At 39.3% G+C, this 26,040-nt stretch overlaps 1 protein-coding gene across 20 annotated transcripts in view; it reads right to left on the minus strand.

The window, feature by feature from the left end:
* The window catches only part of TENM2 (teneurin transmembrane protein 2), a 1,028,597-nt gene that overhangs the window by 139,042 nt on the left and 863,515 nt on the right, over positions 1-26,040 (minus strand). For all 20 annotated transcript variants that reach the window (XM_080399947.1, XM_080399949.1, XM_080399942.1 and 17 more), the window contains one exon: positions 1,879-2,004. In XM_080399947.1, coding sequence (XP_080256073.1) covers positions 1,879-2,004 — 126 coding nt within the window. The remainder of the gene's footprint in view (positions 1-1,878; positions 2,005-26,040) is intronic.

A 26,040-nucleotide genomic window follows, 5' to 3' on the forward strand; every position in this document is an offset into this window, starting at 1 on the left:
AAAGGTGAGGTAAAAAACTTTTCACCCTTTCCAGCTGTAAGAATTTGTCTTTTAGATATTCCTTGTGTTCACCCAAACCTGTCATTCATATTATTCCCCTGTGGAAGATTACTTGCCTAAATATTGTTCTCTCCCTTCCTCCCAGATTATCAACACTTTAGCAACCTTCTACAAAATGTCAGAAGAATGAGTAAACTTTTCCAGCACGCTCTGAGGAAAGCTAACTGCAGCAATTGAAGACATAACTAGCACTTCTGTCTCCTTGTCTCCTCTACAGGAGGTTACCACTCCCAAAACAGCCAGCATCTCAGCCTCTTCAAATGTGCAAAGCTAATTAGAGTGGGGCTGGGATAAACTGCCAGAATTTGCACTGAAGTGCCCCAGGCAGATGAGCACATTCCAATTCAACAGTCTTACTGCCCTATATTTGCACAGAGATGGCAACAAAAAGCTGCAGGGGAGGGAATTTGGAAAGGTGTTGAACACTGCAGTTGTCTGCTAAGTGACCATAATTGCAGACCTGAGCTCTTCAGGTTCCTGCCTAAAACCATAGGGTCTCTCACCTGTGCACAATCTGGAAGAAGTTCAGCAGTAATATAAACATTCTGCATTGTACTTAGGGATGTGCTGTTCATCCGGTTTGACCTACAGTCAGTCAGAGATGAAAGACAAGCTGACAAACAACTGTCTGAAAAATCTACATTTTTTTGCCGCTACTAGGATGCAGGATTCCATGAAAAGGAGAAAGTCAAAATTAGTCCCTCCACAGTAAATGTGAAGAAGCTGAGGTGCAGCAGCATCATTTATTGAAAATAGAAGTGAATCCATGAAATGATCGGGCACACCAAAGACAACTCGGCTTCCTTTCCCAGCTCTATTTTAATTGATTCTTTTCCAATATGTCCAATGCAAGTATCCTGTATTAGCACTTGTTTCTAATGCTTCATCAATCGGTAAGTTTAACATGAGCCACAGGTCCTGAGAGCAAGATGATGCACAGCTCTGAAACAAAACTCTTCTGCTGAGCAATAGCAGGAGCTCTTACTTCTGTTTCAGTCATCCCATCCCACCCTCACTGTACACTAAGGCCTGTGAGGTGCTTTGACTAATTGAAATGTTCTGTTCTGTCTTCTTATCATAATTTTTGTAATAACCAGGGAAAGCCTTATCGTGCTGTAGCAAAGAAAACACCTGAACCTCACCATTAAAAAGCATTCCATTTAAATGATTAAAATCCTTTTCATGGCATGTAATTTCTCTGTACTTTTAATATATTCTTTCTCAGTTTAAGAAAGTATTTCTATTTCTAGATTTTCCCACATTCTTCCCATTGCCCCGTCTGTCATCCTCCACTGGAACAGTTTTCTTTAGGAGAAAAAGAATCTGTTTATTACCTACACTGCTCATACTAGAATCACAGGACAGATTACTTACTATGGGTCAAATTCTTCTGTCTTTGATGTTTTCTATTAGAATTACATCTGAGAAAGAATTAAAAGCAGGGATTTGGCTCTGGCTGGGAACCAAAGTCCTTGACATCTCAAGCAGACTCCTACCGAGTCAGGCTTTTTCTCTTTGAGATCACTAAGCTGTACCTGGAATGGGACATACAGCCAGTGAAACGTACGTTATTTGACTGAACGTTTCTTGATTAGCGTCTGAGAGAGCTCGTGTTTGTTAGTAGATGAGGTTCTAGAAATTACCTAACTTGTATCCTAATGCATAGAGGGCCAGAATAAGAACCACCGCAGGTGAGCAGCTGAGCAGCAAACCACCACCAGCAGGAGAGCGCAGGCAGCCCCAGCCATGCCCAACCCAGCCTTAAGTGACGCTTCGCCACCCCTCCCTGTGCGAGCGCCCGCCGCGCCGCAGCCTCACCTCTGCCTCCAGCTGGCACCGCCGGCCCGTCCTCCGCGCCCGCCGGCCCGCCTGGCCGCAGCCCGTTGTTGAAGGTGTGTCCGTCCGCTGGCTGGAGCTGCCAGTTCAGCCCCAGGAGGTGCATCGCTGCCGGAGACACAAAGCCGGGAAACATCAGTAGGCCGCGCACAGGTAAAACTGTTGGGGGAGAGACTACGGCTGACTGTGGTTGGGCATCTGTTGGAAACCACGGTAAAGCGACTCGTCTCAGAGGAATGTTAAAATGCTAAAAGGCAGGCAACAAACCCACGAACCAAACCCCAAAGAAAGCCATGATGGCTCACATAAATCTGTCTTCTTCCTGACAGTGCATCTTCTAAGTTAGTGACGCATGAAAGGAAACATGCCCGGGGCCCAGCGTACCCTGAGGTCAGCGCTGCCCTCAGACTGACGGCCTTTGTGCTGCACACACTACAGGGGGACGCGCTCTGGGAAACAATGCGCTGCTGCAAACGCTGGCTCCGAGTTTAAATTAGATGTGATAATTTATATGTTGATTATAAAATTAACTTTAGCCCTGTGCATCCTAATTACATTGTAACGCAATTATTTTGTGTTTATTACAATTTATTTAAATCAACAGATTTAACAGCCCCTGTTATCATTCTGTAGGTTAAACCTTCTCAACAAACCCCACTCTTTGCCAATCATTCGCCCTCACAATTTTTTCTACCCTGGGCGGGCTGGGCCACACCGCTGCCGTGCCCCCCTGGCCGGCCCTCACCGTGGCAGAGCCCCCGCACCACCATGCTGGCATCACAGGCGCTGGGGTGTGTGTGTGGGGTGTGTGTGCTAACTGGGTAAGTCCTGGGCATAACGCATGAGACCTGACAGGGCTGAATCATTCAGCTTGTGGATTTATGTGCCTCTTCACCTTGTATAAACAGAAGCCACCTGAATACATCTCCGTACTTTCACCATGTTATCTTTGTGGCATCCTCCCAATACCGACGAGTTGTGAGGGAGTGACAAGAAAGCCCACAAAGCTGTTCTTATTCACTTCCTTCACATCCACTATCAGCACTCCTCCTGTTCACATAGGAACTTTCAGTTACATACTAAAATGGTGTTTGAGGGGATTCACTGTCAGTTGAGGGGCAGAAAAAATATACGATTATAGGCATCCTTGCAACTGTTCACTTATGCAGTGTCAGATCCACCTGAGATTAGCAGATAATCAGCATCCAGTTACAAGCATCTGTAGAAGAGCTGGTGTGGTTACAAATGGACCGTCAGTGGCCACACAGCCAAGCGATCAGAGAATAAACCTTATGGACAGGTAAGGCAAGTGACTTGTCACAGGAACTGCAATTTACAGTGCTTGAGACATCACTTGGATAATCTGTGAACACAGGGGATCCATTTAGGTGTGACCGATTCATGTACGTAATCCTAAACCCCAAGAAAACAAAACAAAGCAAACCCCATCCCCAGAACCCATCTATCTCAGCACACAATCTATGCAGACTTTACCCTCCGTATTTCTGACAAAAGCAGCTGAGAAGCAAGACAGCTTTCATAACATCACCTTCCCCTAGACATACCTACGGACCAAGCAGATGTCCAAGTATAGTAACTAAAATCCAGAGACATTTTATGTGAAGAGGGCAGTTGCCAGATTTTGCATTGCATTGCATGCTGAATTTTCAATTTGTTTTTCTATTCAGAAAAAAAAAAAAGAAAATATATTAAAGCATCTGGTATTTTAAAAAATGTCAAGTATGAACCTGAAAAGGATGTTTTGCTAAGAACCTACTCAAAATGTGTTTCTAGGGAACGTTTGGAGGAATTGTATGTGGGATCAAATGTTTTATTCAATTACAACTCTTGTTTTGTCCAAAACAAACATTTTTAAAGGCTTTACAGTTTAATCTCAAGCGACTAGTTTTCTTTTCAGTATGGCAACGAAACTGAAAAATTAGACATGAAGCTCAAACAAAACAGCAAGCGAGTTGCTAGCTTATACAGGCCCTCCGCATCAAGTGAGAGACATCATCTGTGCTGTAGATGTGAGAGGGCGGGGGGACACCAGGTAGCAGGGCAGCTTGTGGCATTTGAACTGTCAGCAGTTCTCACACAGTAGATACACACCAGGGTTCCAAAGACAAAGTTTAGCTGGACCTAACCCCGCAAGCAAAAAACGCATAAAGATTAAGCGAATTTCAGAACCATGGAATGAAAACAAGTCATAGAGGAGAATTAGACTTTTGTGTTTTATACTCTCAGTGTGTCTAGTCAAAGTTGCAATTTTTATTTTTTTTATTTTATTGCAAGTGTAACCATAAATGTAGGTCACCTGCAGAGATGAAAATCTGCTGCTTCAAGTGTGAACCATTCTTTACAACAAAGGGATAAGGAATTCATAACTAATAGCCTGTCCAAGAGAATTAGAGTTCCTAACTCATAATTACCAGGTAAATTCAGACAAGGAATTATAAAAGTATTAGCATGGTAGGAAGAAAAACTGATCCATCTGCTTCCAAGTATACCATGATTTCATTAATAACTCCATTGCTCTGTGTTTTAATCATAGATGCACATTAGGTGGGAGCAATTAGAGCTCCTTCCTAACAGGACAGGGATTTGCATGTCTGCTATGGTCCCTTACAGAGATGAGAAAAGATGACAATCTCCCGCACAGCTCACGTATCCATTATGTGATCTACAAACTTCCACTAAGACAGCTGAAGTCACAAACATGAGGAATGTTCACCTTCTACCAAGAATACGTCAGAAAAGTATGTCACAGGGACCTGAGGGGAAAGCTCCGTGTTTGCATTGCATACAGCAAACCTGACTGGCAGCTGAGCAGGGAGAACAAGGAGCTACCTGTTCTCCCCTGCTTCAGAACGCCATGAGATGGCAAATTTATATGATTAACCTTTTGTTCTGTTAATCAAACAAAAATGCCTCCAGCAAAGGACTAAGTAGAAGCCCATTTAATTAGAAATTTGGGGATCCATACTCAGAAGTTGAGTACGTATGTCAGAAGAGAAATTTAGGCCAGTAAATTTGTGCCTGTTTCCTATTTTTTCTGTTGTTTTGGGGGGTTTTGTTGTGTGGGGTTTTTTTTGGTTTTGGTTTTGTTTTTTTTTTTTTAAAGAAAAAACTGCAACTAAATAATCTGTGATGCTGTGGCTTTGCCTTCTTCCCCAGGGACACACTTTTATCAGCTATTACAGTACTGGCCCCATTTTCTCCAAAGGATATCCACCAGATAGCTAGGATGGTATACTGTGCTAGATCCAAAGGTGATCGTTAAGATAAGCGCTGATTTTCCAAAACAGCCAACTTGAACACATTTCCAGAGTTCCACATATGGTTTATAGATTATTCAGGCTCAAACATATCTCTGAAGATTTAAAACAAAAAAGTGTCATTTTATCTGTTACATATATGCTGTATTCATAAATCATATTTTACAGAGCACTTACATATGCTTTATAGGTATTATTTGGGTTAGTTTGCGCTTTTTGCCTCAACATTTAAGCATAGCTTCTAAGTTCTTTTCTCTGATACCTGGTTTTCAAACACTGAGCTAGTCAGAATCTTCTGGTTCATTTAATTTATCACTAACATCTAGTAACTCAGGACAGTGAATTGTGTATTTATAATCTCTAAAAAAAATTGACTATAGAAACTATACATTTTGAAGTGAAACCCTGGAGGTTTAGGTAAAGAATAATAATCAACCTCTCACTCCCACCCCAGCAACACACACAGGCACAAACACACACACACACAGAGTGAAAGCACCTGGAAGCTGGTCCTGCATGCCCATCAAGAACAAAAGCAGAGAACTAGTTCATCACTCCAGGTGGTACAGCTGTCAAGGATCAATCTAAGACTTATATAAGATAGAGATAGCTAGAATGAATCACATATTATTTTAAGAAATCACAAAAGGGATACAATTCCACAAAACATGGTCAAACTTCCATGCAAAACTTTCTTAAATGTTCTCTGAGACTCAGTAGTGTCCCCCCATTCCTCTTTCATTCAGTCTTCTCTCATTCTGGCCACAAATCCAATGCTCACTCTATTCAGAGTTTAGTCTAATGACAATGGTTTCCAAGCTCAGAAAGCTCTTTGCCTTCCCTTTGTGCTCTCCTGTTACTTTAGACCACGTATTTTTAAAATTCGAGACCTCTGGTGTCTTCATGTGCTGGATATTTCCCTGCAGTACAACTCAGTGACTGCCAACAGGCAGGGCAGAATCAGGGTTTGCACTTACCCCTGTTATTCTGTGGTATTCCTTCTTAAAGGGAGAAATATGCAGATTAACTATCCACCATTTTCCCCCTTCCCAGTTGAGGCCTGGAAGACACGCAGCACCTGCCTGTTAGAAAATTCAGTATACCCTAAGCAAATCATACAGTGAACAGAATTCAGAATGTTTCCACATGTCAATTTTCCAAGTTGTCATGCCTACTAAACCCTAAATTATTGTCATCCAAAATGAACCCATCAAACTATGATCTCACTTGGTCAGGATATATCCAGTCATATTATGTTTAACTGTAGCAGACCAGCCTTTTTTCAAGTGAAAAAAGAAATTGGTCCATTACATCATGAACAGCATTAGCAAATAAGCACTAAAAGTACATTTGCTATATGTAGGCTATTGTATTATAGCAGAGTGGAAATACCAGAAGTTTCCTTTCCATCCACTCATGAGGTGAACAATGATATAACTCTTGTGATTCCAATATACTTTGTCTTGAGCAACATCAGTGTGATTTCCAAATTAGGCCTAAGGAATCACAGATGATGAAACAAAAAGTACCTACTAAATCTTAGCAGCTTGTCATTTCATAGTATATAGAATCAAAGAACTATCTGCACATCTATTTTTTATTTCATATGAATGCACCGCAATATTTGAAGCAAAAGAAATGTAGTGTTTTACACTGCTGGGTGTATATATATGGGTAACCCAGATAACTTGAAAAGAGTAAATGTATCCCCAAAAATTATAAAAATAATTAAGCGTTATTCCATGCTTGCTTATATTAAATGTTATTCAGCGGAGTCTCATGGTTCTTTACCAGTTACTAGTTCTTGGTCATGCAACAGAATTCCAGGAATACCAGAAACTGATCTTACTCAATTATTATTCATAAAATAAGTTACTTAAAAGACTAGAAACATAATGGCTTAATGTTTTACTATTATTCCTCTGGAGAAATAGGTTCAAGTTCAACCCAAGCCAAAAGTGAATCAAGTGTGTTAAGCCTATTTCCTAGTGATTACTTGCCCCCGTTACAAAATGAATGCACAATTCATCATGACTGATCTCCTTTCCTCAAGAGATGCCCAGGACAGAAGTAGCAGGCATCTGAAAGTCAGAAGAGCACAATGGAGGAACTGCGTGGGAAAAACTTGCTTTGTGCCTGAAAACACTACACGTGATTCTAACTAGTGCTTTCAGGCCTCTGTCTGAGGAGCACGGATTATTGCACAGCTGTAACAAGAAAAGCAAAAAGCCTTCCCCAGTTCCTTTCACATCTGAAGAGGTTACAAGGCAGTTCACAAACACACGCACGATCAGAATCCGCTGAACTAAATCTCAGTTGAGATCCACATTTTGCTAACGCGTCTTATGATTAACAGACGCTGAACACAGAGGACAACTAGGCTTTGTCAGATGGGCAGTTCTGCAAGCATTATTTATGTACAAGGGACCTCATCATCGTGGACAATTGGTAAAAGTCCTCTCCCACAAAATTTGGACTTGACAACAAACACACCTGACAAAGTCAGGTTTCAGTAAGTTGTAGATGTTTTACAGAGGCTGACACCATCCTTTGCTCGATAATTTTGTTGGCCAGCCCGCAGCCGCATTTGCAGCAGGAGGAGTACAAGCGCTGTCAGTATGCAGCTAGAACGGAATACATGACTCCTTGTATTAAACGACAGTTCAGGCAGTTCTGACGAAGAAAACTGCTACATCCAAGGACCTGCACTCACAGTTATACTAATGCCCTTTCATATTCTATTACCAGCAGAAAGGGACAGTGTCTCCAGGAAGTTCTAATCCACAATTCATCCATTTTAACATACATTAAAGTGCTTGGAAAATCATTACCAAAGAGTATCAGTCTTTGTTAATTGAAAGAAGCAGTCTTAAAATAATGTGAACAAGTAGCAACTTTCCTTGCTAGAGAAGCAACAATGTCTCTCCTAAAATACAGGACTAACTGCTAGAACTTTCTATTTTTCCTTGAATACCCAGTGTGACTGTGACAAGGATGCCAGAGTCCTCCTGAAGGCACCCAAATCCCAGAGATCCCTCAAAACTTCACTACATTCCCAGGCCTTTTTCTAAAAGCAAAACAAAAGCCACATGGTTTGCTGGGTGGATGTCTGCCATTATTGACATATTATCCACAGGAAAGTTTAAAGTAGTATTTAAAAAGTCCAAAATTCTCATGTATGATAAGATAGCATTCCAAACAGAGAACAGTCCATGCAGGGTGGTGGCACAGTCTGCTGCTGATACTGCAGTATTCAGGAGGAGGGCTGAGTGCTGCGTAAGGACATAACGCAACCCAGTGACTGGGCCATAACATGGCAGATGAAATTCAAACCCGGTTAAGACAAAATAACATACACTGGAGAGGAGTAATCTTAATCCATATATAAAATAACGAGCTCTGAGCCGACTGTGATTAAACTGAATGGAAACTTTGGTGAAATTGAAAATCTCCAGTAAGTCAAATATTGAATCAGTATGTGAAGAGCGAACAAAGCAAGGAATATTCTTATGCTACCTTCCCTCATCCCAGAAAAGACCTAGAAGAACCAGAGTTTGGAAGATCAGTAAGGAAAAGTGCATATATGATTTGATTGTTCTTACAAGACATCCATAATGGATTATTTGACTTTTATCTGACCCAACACAGCTGCTCCTACATGTTTATGACACTTCTTGGTGTATCCACTAGTCCCAATGTTTCTTGAAGTGTTTGATGCATTTTTATCCCATACACTGTACCACAGATGTCTCTACCTATCCAGCAGACCAGACAATCTAAGGAATGTTTAGATCAACACATGAGAGGCAAACCCTTGAATTTTTATGTCATAAAGCATTTCCTAGAAGCAGTGTGATTTTTAGGTCCCCCAGGGCATAAGCTTCAGTACATCTAAATAGGCTGAGAATGTAGTATATAAAATAGCAATTGCTGACATGCCACAAAGTTTGTGCAGGTTTCTCAACCTAGTGTAATTATTCACCAGCACAATAGTAAATACTCCATTTAATTAATAGCTGAGTCACTTATAATTATGAAACGTATATTTTCAAGTTACTTGTGGAGATCTCAGGGACACAGGAGATAAGAATTTAACTTTTACATTTGATACCACAGATTAAAGATCAGGTGAAAAAAACATTTTCTAGACTACCAGTACTTAGGGAATTTATGAACTTGTGTTGTAATATTAATGACTAAGAATCCTACAGACCTCATGTAAAACCTTTGAATATACTCCTGATCATATTGTCTCCTCTACTTGTGAGCATTCACCTGTTGTAGAAAAGGTTAAAGTAGTATTTCAAAAAAAGGTCACTTGATCTAAATTTAATATTACTGTCACAGAATGTATCCAAAAAGTACTGCTTATTGACTGTGACCACTGAAGCTCAACAATGAAGAGATGTCTTGCTTTCAAGGTCATTCATTCTCAGTAAATCATCTTAATCATCAGTATGCTATTTGTCATGCACTACATTTTCTTAATAAACTCAAATTAAAAGTTCATTTGGGAACTCCATTTAAAACATTACCAAAACACACAACTTTAAGAATTAACAGATCATGCTATTGTCATTGAAACAGGAGGTTTGCCTCTATTATGGCTAAAAAGCACAATAAAGACCCATTTTTCTGCCTTACTTAGCCTACACAAAACTTTGAACAAGACTTCTTACTTCTCAGAGTCCCTTTTTTATTTAGTTTACAATGTTGACAATAGAGAACTCCATTAACTATAATGGCACTGCTGCCTATTTTTATATCTTGTAACTTGTTTTTTTCCCACTTCTCCATCAACTGAATTAAGCTGATATTGTTACCCACATACAAGCTTCTATGTGTCACCCATCTACAAGTTCATACTCTTGTTAACCGGGCCTGAGCTCTTCAGTAGTTTTACTTAATGTAACAACAACCTATAACTTTCCAAAGAGAAAGACAGAGTGTATTTTCTGACTGCCAAAGGAAAGCCATAAGGATGGAGTATCCATTAAATCTATGAAACAACAAATGTAATCAATGTCAGGCTACCATTCCTGCTAGCCTTCTCACAGCCGCAGAGAGAATACAGCTCTGTGATTCCCTAGTCCAAGAGAGATCCTATAAACACAGTTACAGTAAAACTTGAATTTTGGCACCTCACTTTCTGGGACATAAGCTGAAGGAAACATAGGCAGACCTTTGGACTTGCTTCTGCACTCTTTGTATGGATAGCGCTTGCTGTGTAAGAGGGGAAAGCACGGTGCTTCCCCTCCACAGCAGAAATGTCAGGCACGCTCTTTCCGCTCACCAGGGAGACACAGGAGATATTGTGCCTTTTTGCAAACACAATGGAAAGGAAAGTTGACTTCACACAATCTTAAACATAAAAAAGCAACCCTTAGGCATAATTTCACCCTCAGCATGTAAACTCTTTTAGACAATAAACTGTTTAGAACAGGGCTTTTGCTTTAAAGCATCCAGCCCAAGAAGCATTTTATAGAAATACCATAAAGGATCTATGAATGAGTGTATTGTTATCAGCAGCAGCAAAACTTCTGCTAGGAATTATTAATTGCTTCCTTTGGAATAAATGCTATTGAAGATGAAAAAGGAGATGGAGGGAGGCCTATAAGATGGTTCATTGCCACTGTTTTCACATCGAAAAAATAGGGGGACCCAAAAAAAAGCAATTTTTTTTTTAATTGGTCACACCCCCCCTCCAAGCTGACTGATTCCTTTCCCTGTGCATGTCAATAAACTGAACAGAATGAATTTTCAAAGCACGCCATGAAAGATATACCCACAAATCCCATTAGTAGTAATGTGATTTGTGAGCTTATCTGCCATGCAATGCTTTGAAAGTTCATTCCTCTATGTCCAACTTCAGTCTTTCTACTTCCAAAAATACTTGAAAAGCTTATACACACTTGCAGTTACTTTGGGGGTGTGAAGACCTGGCTCCCAATCCCAAGGGTAACAAGCAGAGCTTCAGCCTGCAGGAACAAGAATTGCAGCTGGGTTGGCTGTTATTCCCCAGTCACCATTCTGACCGGGACTGAGAAAAAATCCCTGGTTTAGATTTTTTGACTTTTCTCATTTCAGCCCTCTTTACTGAAATGTTTTGATTTTGTGCCACGTTGAGCAATCTTTTTGTCACAAGAAGGGTAACAGCATTGCATGCTACCTTCAGAATCTGGAATCTCATGACAAAGACCTTAAAGAGAAGCAGAATAGAGCGCACTATTCATTTGTTCTCATGACAGGCCTTAGATTGTACGGAGCGTAGAAAACTGGCACAAGATTAATCGGGTCCTGAGACTGTATAAAATGAACTCACTTCATACAGCAGTTTTACGAGTCAAGGCTGCAATCTTTCTGGTCTTGCATCTGAACTAGATGGCTGTAACTAATAAGAAAAGTTTTTATATTTTTATTTACCTAATATAGCATCTTTCGGCCTGGAAGGTCCCAAATCACACTATAGAGTATCCACTTCACCAGCCTTGCCAAAGTACTACCACTTTTCAAATAGGCTTGGAATAGCAGAAAGGGATGCTCTTGACTAAAACACAACGGAAAAACTTCTTTTTTTTTTTTGAGAAATTCGAGTATTTAATGTTAATAAAAAGTAAATTGAATCCAATTTTAATTTCACACCTAAAAGACACCATTATCATGAGGAAAGTACTCAGCTTGTCTTTATTCTGTTTCCAAGAGGAGGAATAACCTAGCTGAGACCTGAAACTAGTGTTTCAAGGAATACAGACACAAATATACTCTCTTAAATCACTGATGCCTGAACTTACAAGAATTAGAATAACGGCTTTACCGTTAATAGTGATTGTAACCCTAAGGGATATCATGTCAAACATTTATTGGACTACATTCATCTTCTGAAATGGCAACCACCCTAATCTCTACAAAAATGTTGAACAAGATTTTCATAATCTGTTTCAAAGCAGTCAGACCTTGACTTAACCTCTGATTGTTAGCCATATTGATAAGAAAATAGTTTTTACCTTTATTACTCCTTTGCATATACTAAATGAAGTGGAACTGCATGATTATGCAAGGCCAAATTTCTGACCACAGTGCGAAAAAGTGTAATTTCTAATCACAGATTATATTCTTCCCTTAATAGAAATTATACAGAATATTTTCATTTAATCACCTGTCTGTAAAACCTCGCATGAATGATAAAATTTGAAGTTTTACTCTGTACACAATGTAATTATTTGAGTTAAAAGTTTATTACAAAGAGGAAATAAATCCGAAGATGAAATGTAAATATGATTTCTTCTCCCAAATTTTCTCATTAATTTTCAACACTGTAAACTGTTTATACTTCTTTCACGATACTCTTCAAAAGGTACATATAAATGTAGCCTAAATCAGATCATAATATTAAGATGAAGGTACAGATTAAATTTAGTATCTAGGCAGACTGAGACCTTCTATATGCCTTGCCAAGCTGATGTTACTAATGTATTGTGAATTAGATGTCCTACTGATCCAGAACAGAAACATATAAGAAAATCAGATATACAGATTTTATTTGATAAATATCTTATACAACCAGTCAGTTACAGTCTTGTAACTCATATTCCTTTGAAGGCTTTTTTTCTTAATGGTAACTTTCTTTAAAAATAAGCAATTATCAAATTGGACTTGTGTTACATTTTTGAGATTTTTTTTTCTATTGTCCTTACATGATTTCTATTAAGCATTTCCCATTATGTGTTTACTATAACTGAGATATAGTTTATTTTTAATCTTACACCTGTCTTATTCTTAGCAGGTTTCAAAGTCTGAAGCTTGCTTATTTTGCCTTCACAGGAAAAATAATTTTTCTAACAAAGTAGAGACTAAAAGCTTGCCCTTCTGCATCCATGCCTTCTTATCTTCCTGTCTAGTATTCTAGAGCAGGTAAGGAAGCACAAGCTGCAAGTGAGGGCATGATTTCAGTGTGATCACACCAATATGGAAGTACATGAGAAAACAGAGAAATCAATGAAGGGTTTATAAGCTGCCAGGATTTTAGTTTCAGATCACCGCTTTATTCTGAACAGGCAGACTTGCAAGTTTTCAGACTGCAGCAATACACATTTTACATGGAATTTCTCTGTGTGTGTATTCATATGTGATTATCAGTTGCATCACCAAATCATTGTGTTATACAATTTCATCAGCCAATATAGGAATGAAGAAAAGCTCACGTACGTATTTTAAGTCCCAAGAAACATCATGATAGTGCACCAGTCTACATAAGTCCATTTCAAGAATTGTGCACCATGCGTAATGGAAGACAATTCTATTTAATTTGTGTACCTATGTCCAGATTCATCTAAGGAACATCATCATAATACACACTTAATTAAATTTTAATATTCGTATTACTTCTCTTTATTCTGTTTTAAATTGCCTTTTATAATAATGTTTTTTTTAAGACCAGCTCAATTTGATCTTCTTGATATAACAAGATATTCACAGCAGAGATAGTACAAATCACTGTTACAGATGGAGCTGCTGTCCACAACAGAAAAATGAAGCCAGCTTATTGTACAGAGCATCTGATACCTGATCATTGTAATGAAGCTTTCTGTCTTGCATATAAAATGGTGCAGAAGCCAATTTCACTGTCTGAGGTCAGCAGTGCTGAATGCTTATCATCAAGCAGTTTAGAGCTGTTTAAAATCAAGGCCCATTGTAATCAAGGTCATAACTGTCACTGACTTCAGTGGAGAGAGCTTCACTTTAGAACTCATCTATTTATTTAAAGTATTTGAGACTGTGAATATCATAACAATGCCTGAAAACACAGTGTTTTCTAAAGGCAACAGCAAGGCAATCCATAAAAAACTTTACCTTCCAAAGTCAACAGTTTAAATTGCAGGGTGAATTGGACATGAGTGATAATGTATTAGCATATGCATCACTGTATACAATTATTTGATGAATCACAGAATAAAATACGAGTAGATTACACACCCACAAAAACCTTTGGCTTCACTGACATACACTTTGTAAAGTATAACTGAATTATGTTAAATGATTAATATAATACATTTTAATATATGTAACAATATTACTTAATACCAATAAAATAACTGGGAACTCTCCTTCAAAAAGAAGACAGTTTTACAAAGGGCAAAACCCAATACATGGTAGCTAAAACTAAGCATTAGTACTTCATAGCTAATGCTCAAGTTCTGCTTCGTGTCTGTAACACCCAGCTGGCCAACAATCAAACCAGGATTATATTTCTCTTTTCTTTGACAGATGAAATAGTAAATACTGTATTTATAAAACCCAAACAAATAAACAAACACACCCCCCCCCCCTAAACTATATAGAAAATCCATCTAGCATTTTAGCCTCACTCTTGACTATGAAATTTATTTTTCTTTCTTTTTCTTTTCTTTCAAGAACTTGCTTCAACTTGGAAGCAGGTATCAAAGCTGCTCCTTGATAAGTTAAAAGAAAAATTACTAGAAACTCCTCAGTGTCACTGTATCTGACAAGTTTCTGCAATGTATTTATCTTTTTCTTTCATAACATTTCTAACATTTAAGTACCTGGAAAGTGCTACAGCTGAGACTTTTTCCGATCCATCTCAAATTGAAAAAGATGCATTTGATTTTATGGTCTAATAGAGAAAATCTGCTTCTGCCTACTGGAAGTGGCTGTCCATACTAATTAGTGAGAAATAAAATACAATCTTTAGTTCACTACAATACAAACAAATTAAAATGAAGACACTACCAAACCTATTCATAAATCTTCAGAAATCCCACCTTCTAGGAAAGGTTCAAAAACCCCCCAAACCCTGTGATAATACCTACTAAGTTATTTCACCATTTTTTCCATTTAAATGTGATTTTGACAATTTAATGACTGCATTCTTTCAAAAATAACAATGGTATTATATGATTGTCATGTAAATGTAACTCGGGATTGCTATCAGTTCTTCACATTATTTCAGAAAACTGTTCACATCCCATATTTCTGCAGAGTTTACAGAAACTGCAGCTCTCACTTCATTCTTGAAAAGTATTTTAACATTTGCATTCAAGTCCTCAGAGGTAAATTTTCAGTTCAGCTGCAGGATTAACAAATCTCCATCCCTATACTACATTATGGAATTTTATGCAAAAGCAGTTCTCTTTATAGAGGACCACAGGCCTTTGGGACGGAACAGTCTCTGGTTGCACTTCATTGTTAGCACTCAGGTTGCAGAAAGCACCATGACAAAAAACACTTTCACACTGTGCTTTCTAACACATGGTATTACCCAATGCAGTAAGTAATGAAGCTGAAATGATCAGATATTGTTCTGAACAGCATAACTGCACAGTACCCGTGAGGTCTGAGGAAGGAATGCATTAATTCTCCTGTATATTTCTGAGTCAAACCCGCCAAGTTCTTTCAACATACTAACCCAATTTTTGTATGTGAAATTTTTTCAGAACTTATCTTCTCCATTTTAGCAAGCTAGACACAACACACTCACTGACTCCTGTCAGGGAACAATGGGAAGGACTGAACATGCAGTGGCTAAGCACTCTCATTGAAAAAAACAGAGGATGCTGCAGTAATTGTCCTGAGAGGCTAGAAAGGAAACAAGACTCTATGCTGACAGCTTAGCTCAGCATGAACTCTCATTTTTCACACGGAGCTAATTAAAAACTGAAATTAGTTAAATATGGAAATGACACTTGCAAGCACTTTAGCTGAATTCTGGCAAAATCCCTCTAGAGTGCTGCGACACTACCTGCTGCTTCAAAACTCCCCAACTGAATTTCACAGTTAAAAGGCTGAGCAAAGGGAAAGTTATTACAGAGATTTCCAATTCAAAATGTGTCTGTAAAATTCTAAATTAAATTTCACGGTAGCCCTTTCAGTAACTAGGGACATACTGTGCAGTCCAATGATACGGTGCTCAAATAACATCCCTGCATGTATTCTCTGATTATCTCACCTTTAGGCACTGTGCTGGTTGTGCCAGAACTGTGAAGCTTACAAGGATACCAGCACTACAATACTACAAAGATAAGACATGTACTGCTACTGAAGTAGTTATTTGGAAAGCATGGATGCACAGCCCATAAAGGAATTACTTCCACAGTTTAACAGCAGGAATCTCAGAAAATCAGAACCCAACAACCAAAATATTTTATGCCTCATGATTTTAATTTATATTTGTAGGTGCTGAATACATATGCAGAGAAGGGTCTATACTGCAATAAATTACGTGGCCAATATCTATATATCTATATATCAGTGCTTTACAGGCAAGGTTAAAAAAAAAAAAAAAAAAAAAAAAAAAAAGCACTTCTGCATATTTAAATGGGCATAAAGAACCAAGGGACTGGATATGCATAAAAGGTATGATGACTGACATTAGCTTTTTGACTAAAGCACCATGTGAATTCCATTTTGGTGCACGTGACTTGCCTAGTATGCATAAAAGCAAGGGTATTTGCCCAAGGGCAAATATGATTTCTGAATGCAATTTAACGAAACCCGCCCACGGAGCAGATCATTTTGGATCCATACCAAGGCATTCAGGATAGCCAATCACTTTCAAAACAACTGGAGCATTTTGATTTTATTGTTTTTCCTACATTCCATCCCTTTACCCTTGAGGCAATCCCCTCCCACTGGCCTGCCGCCACTATTGCACCAACAAATTTCTGTCTAGGAAAGCCAGCAAAAGATGCCACATAGCATGAAAGCCACTGTTACTCCCAAGTCTGCTGGCAGGGGGTATTGCTGCACCCAGCCTGCCAAAACCTGTTCCCTGGCAGCTATCTGTATAATCTGTACATCGCACCCAGGCTTTGCTAGTCCAGGGCCTTGAAACATCTCAGCTTACCCAGCTGGAGGGGATATGCTGCAGCTGCACCATCAGACCCTCTTATTTTATTGAATTCTGAATATGCAGTTTCAAAGCAATTCAAATGAATTTGCCCAAGGCTTCAGATCAGTAAAACTACTGATACCACCTGCAGCAGGCTTCCTAAATTTGAAGCATTTAAAAACAGGTGACAGGATAGGAGCTTTCAATGTAAGGACTGACACTCATGAAAAGCCTGCTAAAAAAGCTTGGTTATGCCCCATTTTGGCAAGGAAGGAACTGTATGGCTTTCAGCCCAGTTCTCACAATAGCACTGGTAATAATGGGAAGTTCCATTTTAAAATATTTCTTAAATTATGTATATTTTGCCAGGTTAAAAAGGAAGCATTTATTTGATCATTGAGTTTCACCTGTTTTAAAGCATTTATATGAGATATGGAGATAAAGAGCAGACTATGACAAACACGAACTCTTAACCAGGGGGTGTATTAAGAAATCCAGAAATCAGCATCTAGCAGGTTGTCAAGTTTACGAAACTCCAATGAGGTCATTAAAACATGGGTTGCCCTAAAGGAGGAAATCCGAAGGCATGATTATAACACCCTTCCCTTCAAGTAAAGTTTTTATTAATGCCCATTGCTTAGCCATGTTTAATACCTTTAAACACCCCAGATGGTGTTGAAATATGTGTATTCACAGCATCGTTTAAGTTCTGCAGGGACATGGAGACTAACAGCGAGACTACAGTAAGCAGGTACTACATTTTGACCAAGGTTCCTTGTTTAGAACTCTGCTTTTACGAAACAGCGGAACTGTAAATATCCAGAAAGGGCAGAATAATAATTAAAAAAAAAAAATTAAAAAAGATACCTTGATGCCCAGGGACATATGTAGTTACACTGAGCTGCATCTCCTACAGATTCTGCACTGCTAACATAACCCAGATGTGCCAGCTAGGAAACTACTAATGCTTCCCCACTCATAATGCCATGCAATTCTTCTTCCAGCAAGCAGAGGCAAAAGATTAAATTCCCTACCTACCAGTTGTCCACACCCACGGTCCATTTAGAATACAGCTGATTGACGGGTACAAGCTTAAAAACTACTGGGACATATACCTGGCTGGCTATCAAACCAGGAGCCTCAGCCAGAGGAAGCAGAGCATGTCAGCCAAAGTCCTTTGGAAGAACTATGTTGAGGTGGTTGCGGTCTCAGCCCAGCGCTTGCACGCATTTACTTCACACTGCACAGGGAGTCAGTGAGCTGCATATTGGTTTCTGCTGTTTCATTGCCCTTCCTGTGCCTGTATATACATCCCTGTCCAGAGCAATGATACTATAGCAGACAACTAGTACCTGTTTCTCTTGTCTGTGGGTTTTAACTGCACCCACAAAATTTATGCAAATAACTACCCTATTTGGGGATCAGTATTCCTAAAGAGAGAAAATATTTTTATTTTCTTCTTCTCCCTCTTCTGTCATCCTACCTGAGTATACTTGCAGGAAGATACAACTTAGTGAGGGAGTTAAAGGCAGAAAAGAGGAATGTGGGGAAGGGTACTGCCAGACACAGCCAGACAGTTTACCTTGAATAGCAATCATAAGCCAATGACTTATGCCTTTTAAAAGATCCCTAAAGAATAAACTATAAAGAACTTGTTAGAAAGAACAACATATATTCCAATCAACTTGTGATTGTACTTCTAATCCGCAATGAACATTCACTCTCCAAAGTGCATTATACTATACTCAGACGCAACCTGGGTAAGCACGACTGGGATAAAATCTAAGGCATGCTTACAAGGGGACATCCATGCAGACAACTGCTTTTGTCACCAATGCTTCTAGGGAAGTATTTACTCAAGAAGAAATTGAATAGTGGCTTAAAGGTGAGAAATTAAGACAGGATTTTCATCTTCAGGCACTTAGAGGTATGTAATCATTCTGTAGTTCTTTTCCCTCCCCTCGCACTCAAAAATATCCAATAAAGTTTAAAAACTTGAATGGAGGGAAAAACCTGAGCCTGCAGCCTCCATCTGGGAAAGGAGAGGAGAGAAGGGAGCAAAGGGGGCTGACAGACAGAAATACATTATTTATTCCTTCCATAACCAATATAGCATAGCAGTGTAAGCCAGGGAATTACAACAACCAAAGCACACATGTTACAGTCATCTTTGCCCTTGTAGGAACTATTTCAGTGCTCAGAATATGCAGCATGCACAACCCAGAAATGTCATCCTCGTGACATAAACCAGCCTCCATATTGCAGAAAGCAATGAAGCGAAGATTATTCCCAAAGCTGGAGCCAATAAAGGGCTACTGGTTCCAGGAGATTGGCAAGCCAGGTACATCCAGAGACTTTACAAGCTAGTTCTTCAAGCCATAGGCAAGAATAAGACTCCTAAGATCACTCAGCCTTACTCTGAACTGCTGCCCCATACTGATTTTCTTTGTAAACAGAGCCTAAAACCATCCCATAAGAGGCAGCGAGAGTTACATTCTGACTTTGCTGTATACAGGGTCCTCAGTGGGAGCTACACAGGTTTTGCCCCATAAAGTAATTCTGGTGTTCTAGACAGTCTAAGTCATTAAATGAATTCTTTGAATTGTAAAACTTTAGTCAAGGTCATTTGCAAATGCAAACCTTGAGTTCAATTATGTTTTACCAGTGGATGACACAATTACAAGAAAAAAACTGGTTTTATAACTCAACAGTCTTTTCCCCTTGGTTATCAATTTTTAAATACAGGACAAGAAAAAGATCGTGCTTTTGAGAAAATTCTGAACACATAAATGTTTCAGATCAGTTCTACTGCAAAGAACAGGAAAATGTTTCTTTTAATAGTGTGATTTGATGCAATTTGCCTTATGATTTTTCTTAAGGTACAGCAAATGCTGAACAGAAAACGGCACATATTCCATTTCAAGATACAGAGCCAAATTCATCCCTGCATCTTTTTCATGCCCCATTGGTCTAAGCCAATTATTTTCAATGTAGCTATATCAGTGTGAAAAAGGAATAATGCAATCATGAATCAAGTCCATACTATTTTTCATGACAATTCCACTCCAGCAAAGCCTCAGATATAACCTAGTGAACCACAGATCGCAGTAATATTTTATAAAATTCATTCAAAAAAATGTATTAAATAAACTTACCTTTCTGTCTGTATCTTAGCAACTTAGCAACCCTTAAAATATCAGAACACTGGGAACAAGCCTCCAAAATCTTACCTACAAATGCAGACTTTACTTTTGAGAATAGCTGTGGCAGCATTGATGGCCATAATTGCGGGAATAAATTTTGCAGAATGGGGCCATAATGAATACATTTTACCTGTTTCTGCACCCAATCCTTAAGATACCTCTTAATTAGTGGTATCATTTTCTAGGCTATTCACTAGATCTGTCATGTAAATTCAATGGCAAGGATATTAAGGTTTCATTATAGGAGATATCAAAATAAAAGTATGCCTAAATAGCTTAAGTGTTACATGGCCACTTGTCACATGTTTTATGGTTTCCACTGATTTCCATAACAGCCCCCACAGTGAGCTGGAGGAAAGAACATACCCTACGGCACTGCATGTTGGGCTTGGGTCTTCTTCACAGCACCAGTTTTCTGCTCTGTGACCAACTATGGACAACAAAGTACCCCATGCCTGCTACACCTTAGTATGGACCCATCGCCAGAGTGCCAGGCATGGTGCTGTCTAACTGAAGTTCAACAGCTGCATGCAGAACAGTGAAATGGAACTTATCTCTTCATGGAAGAATGCAGTGGGACTGTATGAAAAGTGCAGGGGCTAGTCCACACCAGTTTTTGTCATATCTTTAGATAAATGGCAATAAATCCTTAGTATTTGCAAGAAAGACTGGTTTACACTAAAGTGACCTGCATTTTTCCCTTGTAAGAGCCAAGAATCAACTTAACTCTGCATATGAAGAGTACAGCCACTGTCAGCTTTGTGAAATGAGGGAGAATGCAGTGTCAACAGGAACGTGTCTAATTGATAATTAGACTAAGGAAAGAAATCTGGGGTTAAACCCTGTAGTCTTAACTCAAGATTGTTCCCTCAGTACCTTTTAATCAGCTTCTGCATGATTTAGACTTTAAATTAAAGCTTCTAGCCCTAAGCTCAGTACTGTGAAAAGCAAAAGAGTTCAGCAAAGCCTGGGTCTTCACTCATCTACAAAAAGGGCCAGATCCCCTCTGCTGGAGCCTCTGGGGCTCCTTATCTGTTCTGGGTAAAACAAATGTTTAGTGAGCTGGGAAACTAATTTCTTTGTTAGCACCAGGTTGACATCGCAGATATTCCTAGTCACCCGCCCTGTTCCTCACACACGTCATGGCTTCCTGCCCACACTGTGAGGCCTGCTGCGGCCTGCTGTGGCCTGCTGCCATGCCGGGGCGCCGCCCTCTCGCCTGCGGGGCCCCCTGTCACCTCGCCCGCTGGCCCGCATGCTGGCACCGGCACTGCACGGGCTTTGTCTCAATCATTCCCAATTTCTCCATGTTTCCCAAGAAAAATGGGAGAAAGCTAGTCTCTGCCATGTCAGAAACACTATAACCAAAACCACATACAATAAATGTGGGAAGGGCTGCGCGTGATTCAGCAAATATTGATGCAGTAGACACTTAAGATATTACTTTATTAACAGCCTGTGTTAAATATCCTCACGTTTGATTTGTCAGAAACACTGTGAAATGCTGCAATTCAAAATCTGACCAGCCCTCAAGCAGCCACAGTAACGTTACCCTGGTGTACCTAAGGCCCTGGTGTGCTGGAGACTGAGCTGGCCACAAGTGAGAAGATAAAGCATAACACCATTGGTTTTCCTCCTTTTTTTCCCAAAAGACAGATTTGATTTTGTCATTACTAAAGAGTTTCCTTGACACAAGCCCTGCAAAGGATGACCAACTGTGATAGGGACGCAGGACCGGCTGGTGAGGGCCTGCCCAGGAGTGCTGGGAGGATGGCCGGGCGGGCGCTGTGCGGCCTGGATCCAGCCCCTGTGACTAACCCTGACACTGGCACAGGCTCCGCTCTGTTACCCTTCTTCGACATCTTCCAGCTGCTAGCCACAGCATGCTGCTTAGCTTAGTTTACCTTAAAATTTCCTCATGGATAACTGTAGTATGCATTCATATAGGCTGGTGATTCCGTGGTTGCCCGCTGATATCAGAGAGAGAAGCATTTTTCCCTTTAGTGTCTGCTTTGTAAATCAATTGCTAAATTATGTGCTACTCCATTCACAGTTTTTGGGCCTCTATCTGCCATAAAGCACCTGCTGCGGTGATAACTGACAAAATATATGGAACCTGTGGAGAGGATGAGGAAAAGACAGGAAGGAGAAGGACTCTGACTATCTTTGCACTTGTGACCTATTGGCAGAAATGCTCAGGCAGTGGCATATGAATGCTGTAGATTGAAGCTATTGAATTTTTTAGTAGCACAATACACTGCATACCATTGCTGTTGCACCCGAATACAAACACTTAAAGAGCAATCTTCAAAGCAGTAAAATAAGACATTCCCAGCTGTGTTTCAGTTGACATACATCAACAACAAAATTTGTACTTTTCTATACTAATTCCACAGAGAAATCAAAGAATAAAAAGCTATCAAGAAACGGAACAAAATTCTACAGAGTCAAACTTTAACAATCAAGAAAGACAAATCTAAGTTTTACTAATCTGTATTGCAGAAACACAAGATATTTAAAGTAGCTTTACATCTCTCCTAATCAATCTGTATCAGGTTATTTTGATGAAAACATGATCTTACTGTCAAGACCAAAATATTCACTGTCTTTTCCACAAAACCACTATTTAAATTTTTAAAAGTGATTTGGGAATACTGGCAAACAGAGTTGTTGACATCACAAACAAATAGATACTGCTAGCATTCACATCTCCTTATAGTTTGTTTCTTTTGCAAGACTGATTATTTTTTTTTTCAGTAGTAACATACAAATTACTTTCCTTGGAATCAGACTCAAGGTTCCTGCGGATTCTTAAGTGAGGAACCACATTATCGCTACTAACAGTAACACAAACAAAACAGAACTCCTACACGCGATGGATCAAAAGGAGGAGTGTGTAGTATCAGCATTAGAAGATGGATGAGTAAACCAGAGGTGGGAAAAGGCATATTACTGTGCAAACACAGCAATTTAGAAAGCTTCACTGGGGGGCTGGGATGCACCCCCTCCAAAAAAAAATCAACCAGAAAGCAGAAATAACACACTGCTCCTTTTCCTTGCCGCATAAAGTTATGTTCATCAAGTTGTATGGGAAATAGAATAAAACTTGTCTTCTTCCATTCAGAACAGAGCATTAATGTAAAATATTTAATCGTTATTTTGTTACAGCTTCTGTCAAGTGAGACTGTACTTAAATTCATTTTATTTTTAAGATGACTGTCCTGCTAATAAAAAAGACTAGACTGATAGCCCCAGAATCCGATATTTGCCATTTATTCTCAGAATACGAGTAGCACTGAAAGATTCCCCAAGTGGTCCAGCTTCACTCCCACTCTGAAGAAATTGCTCTTTCATCATTGTCTATTCAGGAAAAACAATATACCTCAGCTAAAATAATGGTAAAATGTGACTTAGCACTGAGTGTGGGCAAAGGGTATCATACCTGATATCCTGCCAACAACAACTGGATTTACTTAAAGTCATGGGCTTGCTTGCCCCTGAGCCTTCTCAGAGCTGGGGAATGCTGATTTCTATTTCCCCTCTGCTCAGCCTACAGGAAGAAAAGAAGTGCAGAAACAACTGCACCTCTCCAAGGAGCAGTGTTTCCCCAGCAAACAGCCTGAAACACAATGCTTTGCCCCACAGGGACAATAATTTGGGGTTCTGAAATGAAGATGGATAGATAAGGTTGTGCTGGGAGAGCAAGCCCTGCATCCTAAAAGACCAGAGGAAGATTTTAATTGCTTGGTAGCACACAGGGCTACAGCCCTCTTCTTGCATAAAGTTACCTGGGAAAATCAAACTAGCTGGGGAACTAGTGTTTAGGTGGAGCAGGACAGTGAGAAAAACACTGACACACAAATCCCCAAAGCTTAGCTGACTCTTATATTAAGTTTTAATAGGATATCAGAACTCATCTTAAATAGCATACTGATATACTTCATTAAAATGACTAACAAAATCTTAGTTATTCATAAATAAAGGTACTGAGATGTTAGCTAGAACAAATTATTTTGCCTACCGTAAGGGAAAACAATGTCAAAACAGTGCTCCAAATGTGCTGTGAACATATAGGCTTCTTTGGAAAGCAAGTGTAGTGAATCTTGTGTTATCATTTCAGCACTGGGTGAAGAAGCTGCTTGATTATCAATAAACTACCTGGAAATAGGCATAAATTGTCTATCGTGCTTTGCTGTTTTAATAGGCATGGCATGTCTATCACGCTTTACCACCTTGTGCTATGTTTTCCTTCTGAAACCCAAAGCTCTTCACTAGATCTAGTTATTACATTACTATTAAATGCCAGAATATAGAGACAGATACTACTCAAAACATACACTCAAAACCAGACCTAAGATCCATTTTTTACAGTAATGTAAAATATATACATTACTGAAACTCAATTTAGTCATCTAGAATGTAGGAATAATAACATTTACTTTCCCCACAGTAAAGTGCTTATAAGCTAGCTTAGCATTAAGTATAAGCATTAACATCTCAATTCTAGAAAACAGTGAATCACAGCCTTAACTTCAAGCATTATTTTTTAAAAAATGAATAAATAATTTAATTGGACAGGAAATAAAACTTTTGTCTGCCTTTTCAATTCCTCCAACTATCATTTCTTCCCAGAAGCTATTTTAGCCTATTTACAGAAAGATCAAGTCCTTTCTTTTTGGCTCCTCTGTGCTAGAATTAATCAGAAGCAGCATGATTCCATGTTTAATTTCAATCACAGCAGCTATTCCTTTACAAATAAATAAAACTTACAAAATTTTTATTGCTCCTAAATAAGATGCTCACTTTTTCTTAAGGAATTTAAAAATTAGAATACTGGCTTCTACACAAACTCTTGTTTAATTAAGAGAACACCACAGATTATGTGTTTTCCCTCAGTAAAATCCAAGTGCATAATTAATACTGCATTTTCTTGAAAGACACCAGCAATATCTGGGTCATCTAGAGATGTCCAGACAGGCAAGAATTAAAATGCCCATAAGGAAATACAATTTGCTGGGGGAGGAAGAAAAAATAAAATGCTATGATTAAAAGAAATCTGTCAACCCTAACTTCAACCACAGAGGCAAGTGCTAGGAGGTGGTACGTTAAATTCCTTTTGTAGACCTGGGATTACAAACTTTGTTTCCATTTAAGTTGAAAAAGCTGGCTATCAATTTTCTAGCCAGATTTACTAAGAGGATAGCAGAATTTAGCCCCATCTGTTAGTCCTTGGCTGGGACACTAGTGCTATTTGTTTTCCTAGCATGGCATCCCAGCCAATTTCTGACTTGCAAGCTCATACAACAGATTGATGGTGCCAGAGAGACACTGTGAAGTGGTGCCTGCACCACTGCCAAGGGCAGGGAAGAAATGGATGGTCAAATCCAGATGATCCTACATTAAGAGAGGAAGAAGTGAAAAATCTGCACGGCCCCCCTGCCTCCCCCCTTACTCCATGTTCGCAGGAGATTGCATCTAACCTTCAGCCAGCCAAACAGAGAGAAAACTTTCCTTTAAAGCTTTAGAGGTGCCTAAGAATACTTTCAGCTGCAGTTTTGCCCGCTGGTTTTAAAACAAACCTTACTGTCAAAATAAGAGTTAGAGGGATTCTTCCCAACTTCATAACTGGGGACAAACTGCTTTGCCCTAAATGGCTTCTGCCTAAGGACCTTCTCTAGTGCCCTCCTTCACAAAAACATACACAGGCAACAGCAGTTTCCTGCAGACCCAGCTTATCTGTAGATCTGTTGGGAGAGTCTAGATTTAGTGCTCAATGAACCTTAGGCATGCTCTAGTAAAACTTACGCAAATTGCTGCA

Source organism: Falco punctatus (genome assembly GCF_963210335.1).
Source record: "Falco punctatus genome assembly, chromosome: 8".
In the NCBI taxonomy this organism is placed as follows: Eukaryota; Metazoa; Chordata; class Aves; order Falconiformes; family Falconidae; genus Falco; species Falco punctatus.